The sequence below is a fragment of the Brachyhypopomus gauderio genome, chromosome 5 (genome assembly GCF_052324685.1).
Source record: "Brachyhypopomus gauderio isolate BG-103 chromosome 5, BGAUD_0.2, whole genome shotgun sequence".
NCBI lineage: Eukaryota > Metazoa > Chordata > Actinopteri > Gymnotiformes > Hypopomidae > Brachyhypopomus > Brachyhypopomus gauderio.
The window spans coordinates 31,882,951-31,901,856 of NC_135215.1; the positions used below are offsets into that span (position 1 = coordinate 31,882,951).

General features: G+C 44.5%; 3 protein-coding genes across 5 annotated transcripts; 2 read left to right on the forward strand and 1 right to left on the reverse strand.

Annotated features, from left to right (window-relative positions):
• Positions 1–97: 97 nt before the first annotated feature.
• On the forward strand, positions 98–10,846 carry thoc5 (THO complex 5). Of its 2 annotated transcripts, XM_077007138.1 has the most exons (21): positions 98–235; positions 489–586; positions 822–884; positions 1,124–1,267; positions 1,363–1,476; positions 1,574–1,671; positions 1,824–1,970; positions 2,160–2,274; positions 2,642–2,774; positions 2,873–2,950; positions 3,070–3,113; positions 3,219–3,318; positions 3,425–3,530; positions 6,062–6,163; positions 6,286–6,382; positions 9,230–9,341; positions 9,483–9,586; positions 9,789–9,876; positions 10,060–10,175; positions 10,351–10,544; positions 10,643–10,846. In XM_077007138.1, the coding sequence occupies exons 2-21, from the start codon at positions 491–493 to the stop codon at positions 10,704–10,706; spliced, it is 2,115 nt and encodes a 704-aa protein (XP_076863253.1). In that variant the 5' UTR covers positions 98–235; positions 489–490; the 3' UTR covers positions 10,707–10,846. The 2 variants fall into 2 exon arrangements, with proteins under 2 accessions (XP_076863253.1, XP_076863254.1); XM_077007139.1 differs by lacking the exon at positions 822–884.
• An 874-nt stretch (positions 10,847–11,720) lies between these two features.
• On the forward strand, positions 11,721–16,125 carry chid1 (chitinase domain containing 1). 2 transcript variants are annotated; one of them, XM_077007142.1, is made up of 13 exons: positions 11,738–11,999; positions 12,291–12,414; positions 12,513–12,662; positions 12,972–13,104; positions 13,197–13,241; positions 13,369–13,475; positions 13,616–13,677; positions 13,922–14,014; positions 14,127–14,228; positions 14,876–15,028; positions 15,158–15,238; positions 15,765–15,807; positions 15,897–16,125. In XM_077007142.1, the coding sequence occupies exons 2-13, from the start codon at positions 12,307–12,309 to the stop codon at positions 15,993–15,995; spliced, it is 1,176 nt and encodes a 391-aa protein (XP_076863257.1). In that variant the 5' UTR covers positions 11,738–11,999; positions 12,291–12,306; the 3' UTR covers positions 15,996–16,125. The 2 variants fall into 2 exon arrangements, with proteins under 2 accessions (XP_076863258.1, XP_076863257.1); XM_077007143.1 differs by lacking the exon at positions 13,922–14,014 and having other exon boundaries at positions 11,721–11,999.
• A 131-nt stretch (positions 16,126–16,256) lies between these two features.
• gatd1 (glutamine amidotransferase class 1 domain containing 1) lies at positions 16,257–18,857 on the reverse strand. The gene is made up of 7 exons (XM_077007147.1): positions 18,598–18,857; positions 18,423–18,499; positions 18,203–18,308; positions 17,931–18,038; positions 17,675–17,766; positions 17,459–17,552; positions 16,257–17,353 (listed from the first exon to the last, which is right to left on the reverse strand). Exons 1-7 carry the CDS (start codon positions 18,641–18,643, stop codon positions 17,238–17,240), a joined length of 639 nt encoding a protein of 212 aa, XP_076863262.1. The 5' UTR covers positions 18,644–18,857; the 3' UTR covers positions 16,257–17,237.
• Positions 18,858–18,906: the final 49 nt, after the last annotated feature.

Below are 18,906 nucleotides of genomic sequence, written 5' to 3' on the forward strand. Positions count from 1 at the left end.
GGTTTTGTTTTTAAGCACTGCAAATTAATGTATAAAAGTTTGTTGATACTTCGAAGAAAATCACAGATTTCTCTTTTTGTAAATTCTTCTATCAGCGCTTACATCCCAGACACTTATTTTGAACGTGCCCCAAAATCTACTTTATCTGACTTCACCACTCATTCATAGTTCAATGCGTTTCATTTGAACACGTCTTTAGATATCAGGCCGTTTAGCCCGTTTTCGTGTGTTAAAGGTGAGGATAAATGTATTTTTATTAATTTGTTATATCCTGCGTTTCTACTAAACTATTATACGGAGTGTAAGCGGGCACGGGGTGTGAAAACAAGACGACTAGCAGTGGAGCTAGCGTTAGCTAGGCTAGGTGGAACATGTCCGCATGGCCTCAGAAACACATTTAGCAGATAAATATTTGTTTTAAAATGCTTCTTTTAGCGATGTCCGCTAAAGATTGAGGTATTTTATTTTCTTGTGCTTTTACTTTTCAGCCATGTCTTCGGACTCTCTGAAAAAGCGCAAGACGAAGGTGATCAGAAGCGAAGGCGGGACTCCCGAGACTAAACGGGTTCGGGGAGATGTGGACCAGGTGAGTCCGGAGTGTTAAAACACTCACCTGCGTTCATCACAATCACACTGTCCACGCACACGTTAATTCAGTTTGTACCAGTCTCACTTCTGTATACTGAATGGTAAAGCACTGGGTAGTTACTGTAAGATGACTTTATTCAGCGACTAGATTACAGGTATTGTGATTAAGTGTGAAGAATAAACCCCAGAGATGTGTTGATACTCTGCCAGACTCATGTGGACTGTATTGCCAGGCAAAGTTTCCACCTGCGCTTCACCATGTCGGCCTGAGGAAGCTGATTTCAGTCAGGAGTCAGGTTCAGCAACAGTCTCTTTGTTTTAATCTCTAATCTCTGCCCTAATCTCATATACATCTTTTGAACACACATCTCTCTCTCTCTCTCTGTTCTACACTTGGGTGAGGGCATGGAGTAATTTGTTAGACAGAGTAGATGTGAGGTAGACACAAGTTTATAGGTTTCCTGTAAGCTGCTGACAGGGTGGGTATGGGTGCATGTGTACCATCTCTGCGTTTCTGAATGTGTGTGTTCGTTAGGATGTGCGTGTGTATAATGAAGAAGTGGAACTGGAGGGCCGAGATCCTGAACAGGACTACGCGCTGTATAAAAACACCTGTGAAGCTGTGGCTAATCTAATGGCCGAAATCCAAGATCTTAAAGCCGGTGGAACAAAAGAAGGGGTGAGTTTTCTGTGATTTTTTTTTGTTTGTTTTAATCTCAAACAAGCAAAGTGGTGCTGATGTGTGTGTGTGTGTGTGTGTGTGTGTGTGTATAGAGTGTGGAGGTAGAGGAGAGACGCAGGCGGGGGGCCGTTCACTTCATCGCCCTGAAGAAACTGAACCGGCTGGCCCACATGAGACTGAAGAAAGCACGGGATCAGACGCATGAGGTACATACACACTCTTCTTCTTCTTCTGCCCTTCCCCTCTCTCATCTTTCCAGTGCATTTATATGGCTTTTCCCCTCTGCACCCTCTGATCCTTCAGGCCAAGCAGAAGGTGGATGTGTTGCACCTGCAGCTTCAGAATCTTCTCTACGAAGTCTTGCACCTTCAGAAGGAGATCGGAAAATGTCTTGAGTTCAGGTTAGTTAAGAGATCTTGAGCCTGTTGGAATGTGCTTTCTTGGCCACTCTTCTTTGTGATGGCTAAAAAACAATCCATGATTTAACACTCTGCAATGCTCTGTTGTAAATAACTATTGTGTGTGTGTGTGTGTGTGTGTGTGTGATTTTTAGGTCCCAGCATGAAGAGATCGAGTTGGTCAGTGTGGATGAGTTTTTTCAAGAGGCTCCATCTGAAATTTCACGCCCTCATATCACCAAAGAGGATCCTCATCAACTCACACTTGCTAGGCTGGACTGGGAGCTGGAACAGAGGAAGCGGTAACGTCACACACACACACACACGCGCACACACACTCCTCGGACCTTATATAATGATCTACCATACAGTGATGTACTGTATGTGTACTTCAGTAAACATACATATGCGTTGATCTTTCTCTTTAAAGGTGCATAAAAAATGTAAATCTTGAATATGGCTGAATGTGGTTTTGTTGCTGTGTGATTTAGGTTGGCTGAGCAGTATAAGAGCTCCCTGTGTTCCAAGGAGAAGATCCTGAAGGGAATTGAGCTGAAGAAAGAGTACCTGAGCAGCCTGCAGCCTGGCCTACAGGCCATCATGCAGGTAGACCACTCGCACGGCCGCAGAGCACGGCGCTGAGGTCTTTAGAAGTGACCATACTGCACTGTTACAGACATGGGCTGGAAATATTAGCTCATTAATAGTAACTCATTAACTAGCCCTAATCCAGGAAGACTTCCCTGAAGTTTATTTGCTAATAAATAACTAAAATAAAAAACCATACATAGGGAATTGAAACACACAGAAAAGCCCTGAGAATTTCTAGCATTCATTTGTGAAGCTTACACTAGTTGTGGTGTTGCCATATGTGCAATAATGCATATGTGCACTCTCTCTCTCTCTCTCTCTCTCTCTCTCTCTCTCTCTCTCTCTCTCTCTCTCTCTCCTCTCTTCCCTCCATCATCCCCAGGCCTCTCTGCCTGTGCAGGAGTATCTGTCCATGCCGTTTGAGCGTGTGCAGAAGCAGGCGGAGGTGGCTCGTCACCTTCCTCCACCCCTCTACGTGCTGCTGGTGCAGGCCAGCGCGTATGGCCAAGCCTGTGGTAACCAGCACAGCCCCGTCCAGCGTCTCTGTCCTAAACACTCACTGCCTCTTGGGCGTTGTTGTTGTTTTGTACAAACGTGCGTGTGTTTGTTTCAGATAAAAATCTCTCCGTGTCAATAAGTGGAGACGTAGATGAAGCCAAGGCCTTGTCAAGACCACCCGAGGATTCGCAAGGTAACAATGTGCACCTAAGGCCATGCAAGACTGTGTGTGTGTGCTTGTATTTGTATTTCTTTGTGTGCGCCTAAGTAATATTTATAGTGTCTATGTATGTGGTCCCCCTCCCCACCAAGATGACGAGAGCGATTCAGATGCAGAGGAAGAGCAGCAGAACACAGTAAGTCCCCCCGTCTGTCCTCCTGTCCTCCTGCCCACACCGTCCTCTCTTTAAACCCTTTAGTGTTTGGACCGGAGCCTCTCTCAGTGCCCTCTCTTTCTCCAGAAGCGTCGGCGTGCCACGGTCGGTGTTCAGCTGGACGACAAACGCAGAGAGATGCTGAAGCGTCACCCCCTCTCCCTGTGCGTGGAGCTCAAGTGTAAAGGTGCGTGAGCGTCCACGCGCGTGTACGGCACGCTCTTGGTTTTGACGTGAGTGGAGGCGGTCCTCAGCGCCAGCCAATCACCTGCCTCCTCCCTCCTGTGCTGTAGAGGGCAGCATGCTGCATCTCTTCTTCTACTACCTGATGAACCTCAACATTCTCAGCGTGAAGGTTAAAGTGTCCGCCTCAGACCTCTCGGGAGCCATCAGTGCAGGGTGAGTCCCCTCGACCCCACACGCACACAAGATGCATCTGTTCATGGCAGTAGCGAACCGTGACCATTAAACCTGGGCCCGCTACCCCCGCCCCCCCGAAATTTTTTTGTTTTTCTTCTCCTAATAAACTGCAATAAAGAAAAAACCGAGATGACAGTATAGCTTTAGAAGCGCAATAAACAATAACATTTGTACTAGATAACTTGTTAAGCAAAATAAGTTTCCAAACAAAATAAGGTTCACAGCTCCGTGGTTCTCGGAAGCGGAATATGTAAATATGTAAATGAGGACGTCAAAGGGATGAATCGAAACTAGATAGCAGCGGTAGGCTAGCGTCGCCACAGCGGGAGGAAATTATCATACAGTTAAGCCCGCCCACTAAGACGGTAGATATGATTGGTCAATTTTACTGTCATTTGAAACTGGTATTGCGCTGAATTATAACGGCCAGGCCCACTGTAAACGAACAGCGGGCATCACAGTCCTGATAGGGGGAGACACAGGCTCACTTAACCCCTCACCTTCCAACACAGATTGAATAGACACGGGTGAATAATTTATTTGCTTATATTTCTGTAATTGTTTAGATGTCGATTGTAAAACTGTAAGTAGATAAAATTAAATTGGATAATTATATATATATATATATATATATATATATATATATATATATTAGGGGTGGGACGCGATCAAAAAAATTAATCGAATTAATCGGAAGCTTTGTAATTAATTAATCGAAATTAATCGCATTTCAGTATTTAACATGAGAAATATTCATTTAAGTTTGAATGATGAATGAATCAATGAACATAATCATAAACTTCAACATCTTGTTTATTTTTCCACCAGTCTACTACGAAGACCAATATATGTGTAGTGTGCAGAAAACAGTTCAGAACATTGGAAATTCTGACCAAAAATGTTGTTTAATTTAGGGAGTTTTGCTCAGGATATTGGAAGAATTGAAGTAAATCAGAAGATGTTTTTTAATACCATTTTAGATGGTAGACTTTCTTTAATTTCCCAGGCCTCTGCCACAGGCATCTCCATAGTGCCTAGAAGTGGTCTTCTGCATGCTCAAAGCAAATGACTGGATCTTCATCATCTATAGATTCATCATCTATAATATGAGCTGTCACACCAAGATCATTCTTGTTGCTAACAGAGGTCCAGTGATCCCCAGTCAGAGCCACATTTGTGGCACTCTTCACAATAACCTGTTTTAATTCTTTCCTCATCATACAGCTGCTGGATTTTCTTCGACATTGTCTTTCTTACGTACGAGGTTAAGAAGTACCTGGCGCTAAGAACGTTTTGGGAAACTCACCCCTGGACGGTAGTTCGTAACTTGCATCAGTTGACGCAATTCGCAGCGCTTCTTGTAAGCATTTATCTTCGACCACAGGGAGCGGACAACACAAATAATGTGACGCATCATGTGTATAAACGCGTGCGGAGTCGCGCGCCATTCGCGAAAGTTTAATCCAGTCTTAATGGTCCAATGAAGGTCATTTAAAAACCAGGACGTTTCCTCACAGGATGTGAATTACGGACGTTTGGTCACCCTATCGTACTAGGAATACATTTAGCAGCTAAGTTACCATTACTGACCTGCGCGTTAAGCTGGGCGTACACTGTGCGATTTCTGGCCCATTTTCAGCCGATTTTTCACTCGTTTCGGCTCAATCGCGTGTCGTGCATAGTATAGTTTACACAGGTAAACGAGGAACGATTCACACCTCACGACCAACTCCCGATCAGAAATCGCAGCGTCGCAAGAACATCAAACATGTTTGAAATTCAAATCGCTCCTCGTGAGAGTATCGCACTGTTGAAGCAGCTCCACGAGCCGACTCTCCCTGCGATTTAGTCGTACAGTTTGAGCTGGAGCTGAGTACACGATTTAAAATATCGCACAGTGTACGCCCAGCTTTAGCCGCAACATGTTTTGCGTTGAGGTGGTAACAAGGGTGGAAGTGCTCCTGTGATAAGCGAACTCCTTCCTACATAAAGTGCAAATAACACTATTTTTGTTTGTACTTCCATCTGGAAGTTTCTTATATTTAAATTTCCCATCCACCAACGTAGCCTCTTCAGTCATCTCCATCATGCTCATCTTATTGTGCGTCCATATAATCTGTATGCCCGGAACTCGCGCACTGAGAAACATTCCACGGTGCAAAAGTGTCTCGTCCGTTAAATGCGTTAAAATGCGTTAATTTTTTTAGTGCGTTAATTTTCCTGTAATTAATTAATCGAAATTAACGCGTTAAAGTCCCACCACTAATATATATATATATATATATATATATATATATATATATATATATATATATAATATATATATATATATATATATATATATATATATATATATATATATATATATATATAATGTTTTAAGAATATTTTAGGCCCTCTGAGAGGGCGTAGAGGGCCCTGACAGTTCCCCTCTGGTTAATGGTGAATATTAATAGTGAAAGATGTACGTTGGTAGTGTTAAACCTCCTCTATGCAATGCTGCTCTGTAGGGAGCTTCTCAACCCGGAGTCTCTGCTGAACTGTCTGTACGCCTCTGACCATGGCCAAGAAACCCCCAACCCTGCCAACCGCTACCAGTTTGACAAAGTGGGGTAAGGCTCAGACTGGTGGTGTTGCGGCTAAAATTAACACCAATAAAAATGGTACGTTCTGCCTTTGGTGTGCCACTAACACACACACACACACACACACACGTGTCTTGTTTATTGCCTAGTATCGTAACGTTTGCGGACTACGTAGCAGAGCTGGGACATCCGTACGTGTGGGTGCAGAATCTCGGAGGACTGCACTTCTCCAGTGACCGTCCACAGGTACGACTGTGCTCCTGTAACATCGCTGTTTCAAGATGTGGTGTTGTGAGTAGTGTGGTACAGTCTCAACGCTGACATCAGCTCCGCCATACGCTTGGCAGGTGCTAGAGAAGGTAAATGATGAGTTTAGGTGAGCAAGAATGAAGGTTGAACCCAGTATAGACGTTTGTCTAACTGTGAATAAGTTGTCATTTCTCTTCTGGAGGTCATACGCTTAATTCAGCGAAAGGTAGACGGGGGAGCTGTGTACCTGATGACCTTTGTGAAGAGCTTCCAAAACGGGGTACTTGGAGGTCTGTTATGAGTGAACCTGGGGGGTCCCCTATGGGGAAACCCTAATGGTTGGTCATTTGATACGACATCCTGCGTGTACTCTCTACCGTAGAGAGTGAGATGAAGTTCAGGGTGAGCTTGTGTGTGGGGGTGTGTGGGTGTGTTAGAGTCCTGCACCGGGTTGGGTACCCGCGGGTCCGGGCAAATAGATGCAGAAACAGGTGGGTTTTACACATACCGCAATTTTGCAGGCGGGTAAGTTAAAATACTGGTGGATATCGGGAGGTAAGTTAAATAAGTGGTAATTTTTTGTAGGCTTTTATTTGCTACGTAATGAACATAGTGTTACCTTTTGCCTGATTAGCGCCTCCCGATCGTGGGGCAAAGCTCAGGGGAGCTTACTTATACTGTAGCTCCGTTGGCCAGAGCGGGCTGAACTTTACTCTTCACCCGTTCTGGGGTAATACCCAAACTTCGGTTCTTTTCCAGCGGAAACATGAGCAGAGGCTGGTTATAACGCAGTACCGGACATTTATTGTAGCTTGCTTGGTGGTTACAAAGCTAAATGGGTGGCCGTGCTAGAACAAGGAAAAATGACGAGAGAGAACTTGGCGTTTAGGATTTGTGATCTAAGAGCGCAGAACGCAGCTCAAACCTGGGACTGTGGACGATATACTGTTCCTGCACAGTAACCTAGAATAGATTTGTGAACCTATGCGATTTTATTTAGTTGTTATACTGGCATTTGTTCCCTCTCGTTTTGCATTGTGTTATGGCACCGGTTGGCTACATACATTTTCTTGCGTTTTATCAGTTGCTACTTTTAGATAGGAATACTGTTCCTGCACAGCAACCTTAGATTTTATTTTGTGTTGTACTGACGTTTTTTCAGAGGCGCATTGAAAAATAAAGTGTTCTATAGGAATACTTTTGATTTGTGTGATTTTTTACGGGCACGGGTGGGTAACGGGTAGAATATTAACGGGTCCGGGCGGGTACGGATTTAACTTTGAAATAGCCACGGGTTCGCGGGTGGGTGGGTGCTGTACTCTGCGGATACGGGTGGGTACGGGTCTCAAAAAACGGACCCGTGCAGGACTCTGGTGGGTGTGTGTGTGTGTGGGGGGTTGTATATGTTTCTGTCCTACAGTGCTGAAGGTTTGGTGATGTGTTGTAGGTGGAGGGGCCACACAGCTCTCTCAGTGTGTGTGTGTGTGTGTGTGTGTGTGTGTGTGTGTGTGTGTGTGTGTGTGTTGTAGGTGGAGGGGCCACACAGCTCTCTCAGTGATGTTCAGTGTGTGTGTGTGTGTGTGTGTGTGTGTGTGTTAGGGCTGCCACAAACGATTATTTTTATAGTCGACTAATCACCGATTAATTTTTATGATTAGTCGACTAATCGGATCGTGCGTTAATTGAATATAAAACATACAGCTTATCACACTAGAATGCAACTGCTATTATATAATCATTAGATTTCAGCTAAAAATAAAAACAATTAAGATCATAGTTCATTAAACCTTTAATGAAATATGCAACTTGTTGCAACAATTATTAAAATAAGTCTAAGGCACTGGCTTAAACAATGCAAAAATAAATACATTAATAAAGAATTTTTTTTTAGGTTTTTCTTTCTTTCATTTGTCTCTGGCATCAAACGTAGCTACATATAAATCAAATTAGGTAGGCACCTGAAACTAAGGAATTATTCACAAAAATAAAGTTTTGGTCTCACTGACGTTACAAAAAACACACGAATGCGTGCTAAGGCTAATGAAACAAATCGCCATCACTAATGTTAACTTTTACAGCTACCACAATAAGTAAGTACAAAGTTAACGCTCTGTTTACGGTAACGTTAGCAGCTAACTAGCGATTTAGATTACAGAGATGACGGCCCCTCTTCATCATTGTCACAATCAGCCACAACATGCTTCAGGTGCTCGTACATTGCGGTTGTGCTGCCGTGGAAGGAATGTTCTGCCTTGCAGATATTGCACGCGTTTCGGAACCCGGTTACGGAAAATGATCCCACACTTTTGAGTTCCGTAGCCGGGTAGCCATGATGCCAGTCTGTATAATGTCCTGGGATGTCGTCCACTGTCTACCTCGGTTTCCACTACTGCGCATGTGCGTTAGGGACAGAAAGGCAGACGCGACCGCAGCAGTATGGAGAGAAAAAAAAAAACACGACGCATCGACTATTAAATTAGTCGTCGACTATTTTAATAGTCGACATAATCGTGACTAGTCGACTAATCGTGGCAGCCCTAGTGTGTGTGTGTGTGTGTGTGTGTGTGTGTGTGTGTGTGTGTTGTAGGTGGAGGGGCCACACAGCTCTCTCAGTGATGTTCAGGGTGTGTGTGTTGTTGTAGGTGGAGGGGCCACACAGCTCTCTCAGTGATGTTCAGGGTGTGTGTGTGTGTGTGTGTGTGTGTGTGTGTGTTGTAGGTGGAGGGGCCACACAGCTCTCTCAGTGATGTTCAGGGTGTGTGTGTGTTGTAGGTGGAGGGGCCACACAGCTCTCTCAGTGATGTTCAGGGTGTGTGTGTGTGTGTGTGTGTGTGTGTGTTGTAGGTGGAGGGGCCACACAGCTCTCTCAGTGCCAGTCATATGGAGAGCTCAATGAAGCTCCTGAGAGGACGTCTGCAGGCTCGCTTGGCCTTGCATAAGCAGTTCAGCTCACTGGGTATGGATGCACATCATCGGGTGATCACACACACACACACACACACGCGCGCGTGCCTTCAACACGCTTGCGGTCACCATTACGTTTCGGTTGTTGGCAGGGTTTTGAGTACATGTTTCATAGGCGTGCCTGTTGTTGTAGAACACAACATCGTTCCTGTCTCCAGCGAGTGCCAACATCTCTTCCCCGCCAAAGTGGTCTCTCGCCTGGCTCACTGGACCATGATGAGCCACGATGATTTCATGGTACGGCCCTGTTTACGGTCGCCTTTGGGATCTTTACACCTCGTGTTCAATTATGGGCTTAAGGGATGAGCGCTATAGCTGTGTTAAACATCCTCTACTGTTGCGTGAAAGACCTGCACTCTGCTGTAGAGAGGGTTAACAATAAAGAGAATAAACTCTTTTAGGCAGTGTTCATATATATATATACTGTGTGTGTGTTCAGGAGCTGAGCTTTGTGCAGCACGTGGTGAAGGCTGGCCTGGTGCAGGAGACTGACCTGTTTTTCATGGCTGTGGTGGAGAGGGGAACAGGTGAGTTGGATAGAAGGATTGAAAGAGGTTGGGGATGAAGGATGAAATGATCATTCATCAAATTAAAGTTTGCACACATGGGATTTTGCAACTGGAAGGAGGAATTCCCATTAGATGAGTGACTGACCTCTAGATGCACAGACGTGATTCTCTGTCTCGTTCCGCTCCCTCTCTGGTTCTCAGCTCGGCTTCAGGCGGCGGTGGTGTTGAACCCTCGCTATCCAGAGGTCACGCCTCTTTTCTCTCTCTCACTGCTCTGGAAAGGAGAGCGCAGCGGTCGCACGGACGATAACCTGCGGGTACGATGACCCCGACGTCACCCTCGCACCACTGCCGTGATCACGGTCCCACCCCTCTCTCGTCATTACGATTCCTAGTCCCCTTAACTGCCCCTTTCATCTTGTTTTTCTCTGATGTACACATCCGTTTTGGGGAGATGTTCGAGGCCTTCCTCACTGGATCTTCTCCGTCCAGGCAATGGAGAGCGAGGTGAACGTGTTCAGGTCCGAGCTACAGGGGCCCCGCCCAGGACTGCAGCTCCTGACCAACCAGATCCAACGTCTGTGTGTGTGTCTGGACGTGTACCTGGAGACGGAAAGTCAAGTGTGTGACGGCTCGGAGGGACCGAGGGAATTCCCGAGGGAGAAGATGTGCTTACGCACTGCCAGGTAAGATCACGGAGCGCACCGATGACCACCTGAGTGTTGTGGATTATCGTACAGCTGTATGAGAACTCTCACCAATATACTTGTTTCTTGATTTTCAGGGGTCCAAATCGTCTGAAGCCTTTTAAGTATAATCACCCTCAAGGATTCTTTAGTCATCGTTAAATGGAAACGCCTTCGCCTGGTCCCTCCTGCCACGTTTTACCTTCTTTTTCATAGCTTGAATCTTTTTTTCCCGAATTGATTGACAATTGTCATTGTCTGAATGCGTAGAATTTAAAAAATAAAACGTGTAGTATATTGTTTTAGTTGTGAATCGCTTGCATCACTCTGGGTTTCAAAATTGTGTTGCTTTTACTTGTTGCTGGTGAGTCTCAGGATCTTCAGATCTTTCACTCAAAGTTCCTTCCGCGTGTCCTTTCCACCCCAGCGATTCCCAGCCCTGATGGACCCGTGTGGCGAGGTGCTTGTGAGCAGGGCGTCTGACCCCCAGGCTGTCCAGTGGTGTGGCCCACGGCACCTCCGCCTCCCCCCCACTCCGCCTACAACTAGCTCATCAGTGCAGTTCCTGCTCTGTGTGTCTGTGCACCTCTGGCCATCCAGATCCAACATCTCTGTGTGTGAAGAAAAAGTTTTAGATATCAAGGTTATTGCACATGCAGTATTAATCACGCTGCAATTCACAAGAAAACAGGCTGCCACTGGCTCTGAGACTCTAGCTACGGGGTTTCACCTGTGTGCTTTTGAGTATACTAAATGGGGATTAAATTTTATTTTTTCCTGAATGCTCAAAGTAGCGTTAACAAACATAGGCCAAGAAGAGACCGTAACAGTATTCCCTGTTATTCCATTATTTTTTTCCTCATTCTTTTCTATATCAGAATCCTACCCAAGTGTCCTTATAGAATAAACTACCCTTTAACCCAATCCTTATCTACACTGATGGGTACAGATAATAATAAATATTAGAAGGGGAAAGCCAGGATGTACAAGGGTGTAGGAGCTGAGAGGCATTAGTCTGGCTGAGTTGGCAAAGATCTGAAGTAAATCTGTGTACAGTTTTCTCATTCTGTGGAGGGCGTGTCTGTGAAGACCTTAAAATAAGATACTTGTCTACCTAACTCAGTTTTCAATAAGTATTAATAAAATGAATAACAAATTTATATAGTGCCTTTCCCACATGCGAGGTTGTCTTATATTGACCTTCATACAGTGGGTGAACATACAAACAGAGTTGTTCACAAAAAACCTAATCCTTAGTTTTAGCCGTTCCGTTTGACGTAAGCGACCACGTGGTACAAAATACAGGAAGTAATTTTAGGCGCCCGCGTCACGTGATCGCTCCCACTTGCCAGCAGGTTCCTGCTACCCTGCAGCAGATCACTGACATGGTGTCCTGTTTTCTCAAGACCTGCGTTGTTTCTCGGTTAACCGATTACATTTTCTAAAGAGAGTAGGGTGAGTAAACATTCCTTCTGTTTCGCCGCATATAACAACAGTGTGGGCGACGCGAGCCAGCTGACATGAGCTGTCATCTGGGATACAGAGATGGTGCCAACCATTGATCTATATTACTGATATATATATTGATATATATTACTGATTATATTATTGATCTATATAGATCAATGGTCCCAACTAACGACACCGAGAACAGACTGTTGGGGGTGGACACACTGGATGTGTCACATATACCTTTAACATGTTATACCTTTAACATGTACTGACTAGTGTACTTATCCCCCGCAGCGACCCACAGATTGAAATGAGAGTTATTCTGACGGTCCTTTACGTCCTTATATCGGTCCCTGTTATCAGAGGCACCCTGTCAAAAACGGATGGCAAGAAGGCCAAGAAGGTGCTGGAGGCTGAGGTAAGGGTGTAGAGTACTGATAAACGTCCCACACTTCTAGAAAACACCATATGGACGCTCCGGCCTTGTGTGTGTGTGTGTGTGTGTGTGTGTGTCAGACGGCAGTAGCTGAGCTGCCTGTGCAGGAGCGTGGTCTGGTAGTCACGGACCCCCAGTGGAAGGATATAGTGAGGGAAGAGAGGAGGTACTGCCCTCAAACCATACCAACACACCACTTCCAGGGAGCAGTGCTGGGTTACATCACACCAGTGAGTTCTGCACTACCAGTGGAGCTTTTTCTCTTCCTGCTGAGAATCCAAATGAGATAAACAGTAATCATTTGTAGCTTAAGGCTTCAAACAGCTGAAAGTGGAAACATGAGTGTGTGTGGCATACAGCCTGTTTTTCCTGTGTTTGAAGCGTTGTTTGTACATGTAAGCTATATTTATAAGAAATGTTATTTCAGTAATCATCTGATCAGTGTTTGATGGTGATGTGGATATTTGATAGTTCGTCCCTTTTCTGACTCCTCTCTATGAATCTGAAGTGTCTGTTTGCTCCTCGTTCTCTGTCCTCAGTGGAACTCCCATGGGTATGATGTTGTGAAGTTGTTTGGTCCTAAGCTGACCTCAGTGTCTCCTGTGTGGCTCCAGCTCAAACGCAGGGGGGCAGAGAGCTTCCATGTTACTGGACTACATGATAATGACCCTGGTGGGTGCAGCCTGTCCACCCCCCCCCCCCCCCGACCTGTTCTCCACACGAATATCTTATAATTAAAAATTAAACTGAGGTTTATTTTAAAGGTTGGATCAAAGCTGTGAAGAAAGCAAACAGAAAAATTAAAATAAGTGAGTATTTTTTTCCCCTTTACATTATAGAAACTGAGCCTTTGACTCTATGGATTCAGACGTAATTAAGTGAATATATGAGTAACACCTACACTCACCTGTTGAACCTTCGTCTTGTTTTCTGCAGTACCTCGGTTGTTATTTGATGGCTGGTCTTATCAAGACTACATGAGTGTGCTGGACAGTGAGGATGAGATTGAAGAAATTGGACGAGAGATTGTTGAGGTGGCAAAGGTACAATGGAGCTCCACAATATTTTAGTGAATGACGTGTTGATCTGTTTAAGCAAGATGGATCGTTCTTGCAATATAGATTATGCTTGTGTACAGTACCAGGTGGTATAAACCTGCACTATGGTATTGTGTTTTTTTTAGGCTGAAGGATTTGATGGCTATACTCTGGAGCTTTGGAGTCAGCTGGGAGGAAATAAGAGAGCGTTAGTCCGTGTGTGTGTGTGTGTGTGTGTGTGTGTGTGTGTGTGTGTGTGTGTGTGTGTGTGTGTGTGTGTGTGTGTGTGTGTGTGTGTGTGTGTGTGTGTGTGTGTGTGTACATGTATCAGACATTGAGTTACACCTGACTGCATGCTGTCATCACTGTTAAATCAGTTGAACGTATGTCCGTGGTCCTCCACACCGATCACACTGCTGAGTTTGTGGGTTTTATCACTTTGTGTGATACAGGGATCTGGCACACTTGGTAACACACCTGTGTAAGTCCCTAAAGGCGGGGAAACTTACCTGTGTTCTCGTCATCCCTCCAGCTGTCACTCCTGGGTAAAGGACACCCTGCATGCTCACTCGTACTCTGTGGCTAATCTTACACGTTTTACTTTGTATTGTGTTTCCTGCTGCGTCTTTGTGCATAATTACACTGGTTTGCTTTCAGCACGACTCAACCCGGGATGTTCGGACAGGAGGACTTTGAGAAGCTGGCTCCCTTCGTGGACGCGTTTAGTCTGATGACGTATGACTATTCCAGCCCTGACAGGTTAGACATGCAACGTAGAAAGAAACACATTGGTACTCTGCGTACTTCTTGTGAAGTATAGTTTGCAAGGGCCGTGGGAAAGTGTCACCATGAGCTTCTAAGCTCACGTCTTTCCGCGAGCTGGTTTTGCCTGTAAGCCACTTACAGGTTCTGCCACATAGTGCCTTCATCTGTGGAAACTCCCTCAACCTCCACGTGAAAGACGAGGTGAACAAACACAATTTCTCCACGCCGATTTGTTCACTGAAGCCCAGCCAACCTCGTCTCTGCAAGAAGTATGCGGAGGCCTTTATACGCTTTATGGATCTTATTACGCGTGTTAGTGTGTGGATTCTCACCATGAATGCTCGCAAATATAAAGATTTATTGCTGTGTCTGTTTGGAAGCAGGAAGTAAAAAGAGGAATGCAGGTTGACTTTAGAGCACGTGTGAGATGTTGATATGCTCTCACAGTGCAGTGTTCCTGCTCTCACAGCTTCCTGGTTACTCCCTGGTTTCAGCTGTTGAGAGGGAGCCAGTCTTTGATATTTAGATATATTCTTCATTACATATAGAGATTAAAAGGTAGTGAAGTACACAACATTTCCAGAGACGGGACGTTCTGGAAGTTCCAGGTTGTTGTTGTTGATGTTGTTGTTGTTGTGTAGGCCAGGCCCCAGCTCTCCGCTGCCCTGGATGCGGGAGTGTGTCCTGCAGCTGGCGCCAGAGAGCAAGTGGAGACACAAGATCCTGCTGGGCCTGAACCTGTACGGACTGGACTTCTCCAGTCACGGGGGGGGCGAACCCCTGCTGGGGGGCAGGTACGGCTTCAGCAGGGATGCTCGCACATGTGAAGACAAATTCTGAATTTGAACACTGAGCTCCCTATGATGCTATGATTTTGGGGGTGTAGTAATCACGTTTTTTCATGACAACTCTGTCTTTTGTAGGTACATTGAGCTGTTGAAGGAGGCCAAATCAAAGATCCAGTGGGATGAGTACGCAGGAGAGAACTACTTCACTTACAAACGGTTAGTCCCGTGTGCCCCGCACACACGCACCCACACACACACACGGCGTGTTTCATGAAGACACGCGGTGAGATAAGGTGGACATGTAAGTGAAATGACCAGACTAGTCACAGGGCGAATCACATCGCTTGGTGCACTGTTGGGTGGGTGTTTGTTGGACTATTCTAAGTCCAGCAGTGACACTGTGGTATTTAGAAACTCCACAGTGTACCAGTGCAACACACACTCACACGCCGTCACCACATCAGTGTCACTGCAGGGCTAAGAATGGTGCACCACCCAATGGTTCACCACCCAATGAATACCTGCTCTGTGGGGGTCCTGACCATTTGAAGGATGGGGTCAAAGGGGCCTTGCAGAGAAACAGATGGACAACAATGTGTAGCTACAAGGGTGGTGTTCATGGTAAAGTTCTCGGGGAGTGTATATCAGAAATGAACAGCATCTCCATTTTAAGATGTCTATGCTTGCTCAGAAACGAACTGACGACAGTATAACTAATTCTGCTGGTTGTTCTTTGTTTTAGGAGTAACGCGGTGAAACATGTAGTGTATTACCCAACTTTGAAGGTAAGGCTGTTTGGTTTTTTTTGCAACATCTGGTACTTGTGACATAAATGTCTGTGCCTCACACACTCGTCCTCTCTCTCTCTCTCTAGTCTCTCCAACTACGACTTGAACTAGCAGCTGAACTCGGCACAGGTGTTTCTATGTGGGAACTTGGTCAAGGCTTGGATTATTTCTATGATCTCCTGTGAACTGGACCGGGACCACTGACCAACATGTACACACACATACAGAATGTAGATCGCACCCTGATGTGTTACAGTACATTGTTATTTATAACGGTGCCAAATGCTGAGCATGACAATAAAATTATTTTTATTATTTCTGGTTTGTCCAGAATATTCTGAAGGCTAGTCATAACTAGACAGGCTTATAAAGTATAAGTATATTCATCATTTATATGTCTAAGCATATATTTCTAACAACGTTAGTTAAATCAGCAATACTTTGTTTAGTTTTTTTGAGAAATAGTTTTATTAACATTTTTTTTACTGAGTGCCATTATATGTATTGTACAAGGTGCAGTGATTAGAGGTTCTGTTACATTTCCAAGGGCACATTATCTGTCACCTGATCATAAGTGCAACAGTTTGGTCTTGGTGTGACAGTTCCAGAGTGTAATGGGGCTCCGACAGTCAGTAGCGTTCATAGAAATCTTGTGTGCAACACACAGTCATTGTTGCGCTCTGCATTCAATTTAGCAAAACGTGGTAAAAATGTATAAGATCTCTGGAAAACGTCCTGTGAGAAGCTAACACAATTCTAGCTTTTGTTTGTCAACAAGACAAGATAATAATCTGAAGATGGAAGCAAAATCACTTTAAGGCCACAGAACTGTACATTCACAGGTATCATACAAAATACATTTATATGTGATCCTCCATGGAAAAGGTTGACCCAGAATACAAATGTTCATGATTTTACACTGATTTTACACATGATTTTTACACCAAATCTGGCTGGTATACTAGGAAAGAATCAGGAATTCCTATTAATTTCTGTATATCTGCAGTAGATTGACTAAGTAGTACTGACTAAGTACTAGATACCAATGGTCACAACTGTCACAGAATTGCTTTGGATTGAGCTTTTGAGAAACTGATCAAATTGAAATCTGCATAATGCTAAATAGAAGCTACAGGTTTCTTGTTATTTCTTGTTAGCAACATAAAATCTGCTAGTCTAGATAAATACAGAACCAATTTGTTAATGGAAAAGAAGTTTACATGACATTTGGTAATGAAGAATTAATTAATGTAATGGCGAAGTAGCCAGATGGACCACTAGACATGATTATTCATCATTTGCTGCAGTTACAACCCAATTCATCTGCCCCACCTGATTTCCAACAAGTAGCAATGCCCTATTTGTTTCATCCCAGGTGTTCAACTGTCAATGATCAAGGCTACCGTGGAGCCAAACCAGAGCAGCTTTTACTTGCTATTACATAGAAGGATCAGATTATTAACTGCTGCTGCAGTGGACTGAGTATTCTGACCAGTCACTAGATGGCGATCTAGGACCACGTGCACGGCATCTTCTTGGCTGGCTGCAAAAAAAAGATTTCGAAAGATTTCTGGATGTCAGAACGGAGAAACATTCTCTCTTTTTTTGTACATTTACTTTGTGGCATAATATGAAGCCGTGTATTCACCAGTGTATGATCCTCCATTGTCCTTCACAAAGTCTTCTACAATCAGAGGAAGGTTGGCAAAATCTGGGAAACGCACGAGCTCAAACACTGAGGGCTTCAAGAAATATAAGACCCAGTAAATAACCACACAGGACCATACATTTGGGATTAATACGAAGCAAAAAAAAAAACGAGTTTCGACAACTCTTTTATAATGGACAGATTAATTATGCTTACTCCAGTCAGACTGTATCCTCTAAAAATCCATTTCTGTCCCTCTGTGGCACAGCAGAGTGCAGACACGCCTTGTCCCACAGCGCAAACGGGCTCTGAAAACACACACACACACACAGTGGTTACTTCCACCTTCATTAACGACCAATATAGTAATTTCTTCACTCATAAAGTCAACACACTGAATTGTGAGTGCCACACATGTCATCAGGGTCGTTTATCTGTACGTTTAGTACAACAATAGGACGAACTCTCGTACTCTTGTGAGAAGTGAAGTGCGCGAGGACGCGCGCGAGGGAGCCGCTGTGCGCGAGGTCGTGTAGTGCTCCCGCGCAGTCTGGGATCAGCAGCGCGTGGTAACGCGCACCTGCAACATGCAACATCAGTGCCAGCCTGCAATTCTCGATGCGGTTACATGCCACAATGTAATTTTAAATGCGAATGACTAATTAACATTTTCTCCAGAAAAGGAGAGGATGAACATGCCATTTTCGGCTAAATCTAAATGGTAATAATAGTCAAAAGTTTAACCATCAATGGATTCCAGTTTGGCAGGAGTGGCAAAGGGCTTGATGCTGAAGTCCTGAACCCATCGAGCAGAGATTTCATCAACCCCGACGAAGTCAATAGGTTTCCCCTGTGGTATAGGAGTGCAAGATATACGTTGTCCTGTACTGACTGTTGAATCAAATCCAGTGCATTTAATCTAGTTGCAACTGGAGATAATGGAAGTATCAAGGCCATTTCTCACCCCTGGTGTAGCAGTCTGCAGGTTGAAAACTGGACTACACATAGAGATAGACTGCTGGAACGAGCGAACCGAAACTCCTAATAACGAAAATACAACGTAATTAGGACAACGCTGCTGTAGTCTTTGACAAGTACTACTTAGATGCGTTATTGCATTAACGTGATCACAGTCCTACCTTGAGGCGCCGCACTGGCCACAATAAGACATGTAGGTTTAGACATGTTCCTGTTTCCACTCTGGAATAGTCCACCGTGTTAACACCTAACTAGCTAGCTACTTAACACTAAAAACAGGAATGACAGTCTAAAAAAATCAGACACACATTCAGAGAACGAACAAAAGTGCAAGATACAATACTAAAAGGCACAATAACTTTTATTCATAGTTTAGAAATATAAGGCAGGTTCCTTGTATTGTTGTTCCGTCAACTAAATGATTCCTTCTCCAACTCGTTGTAAATGTAGTTCCGCATACATAGAGAGAA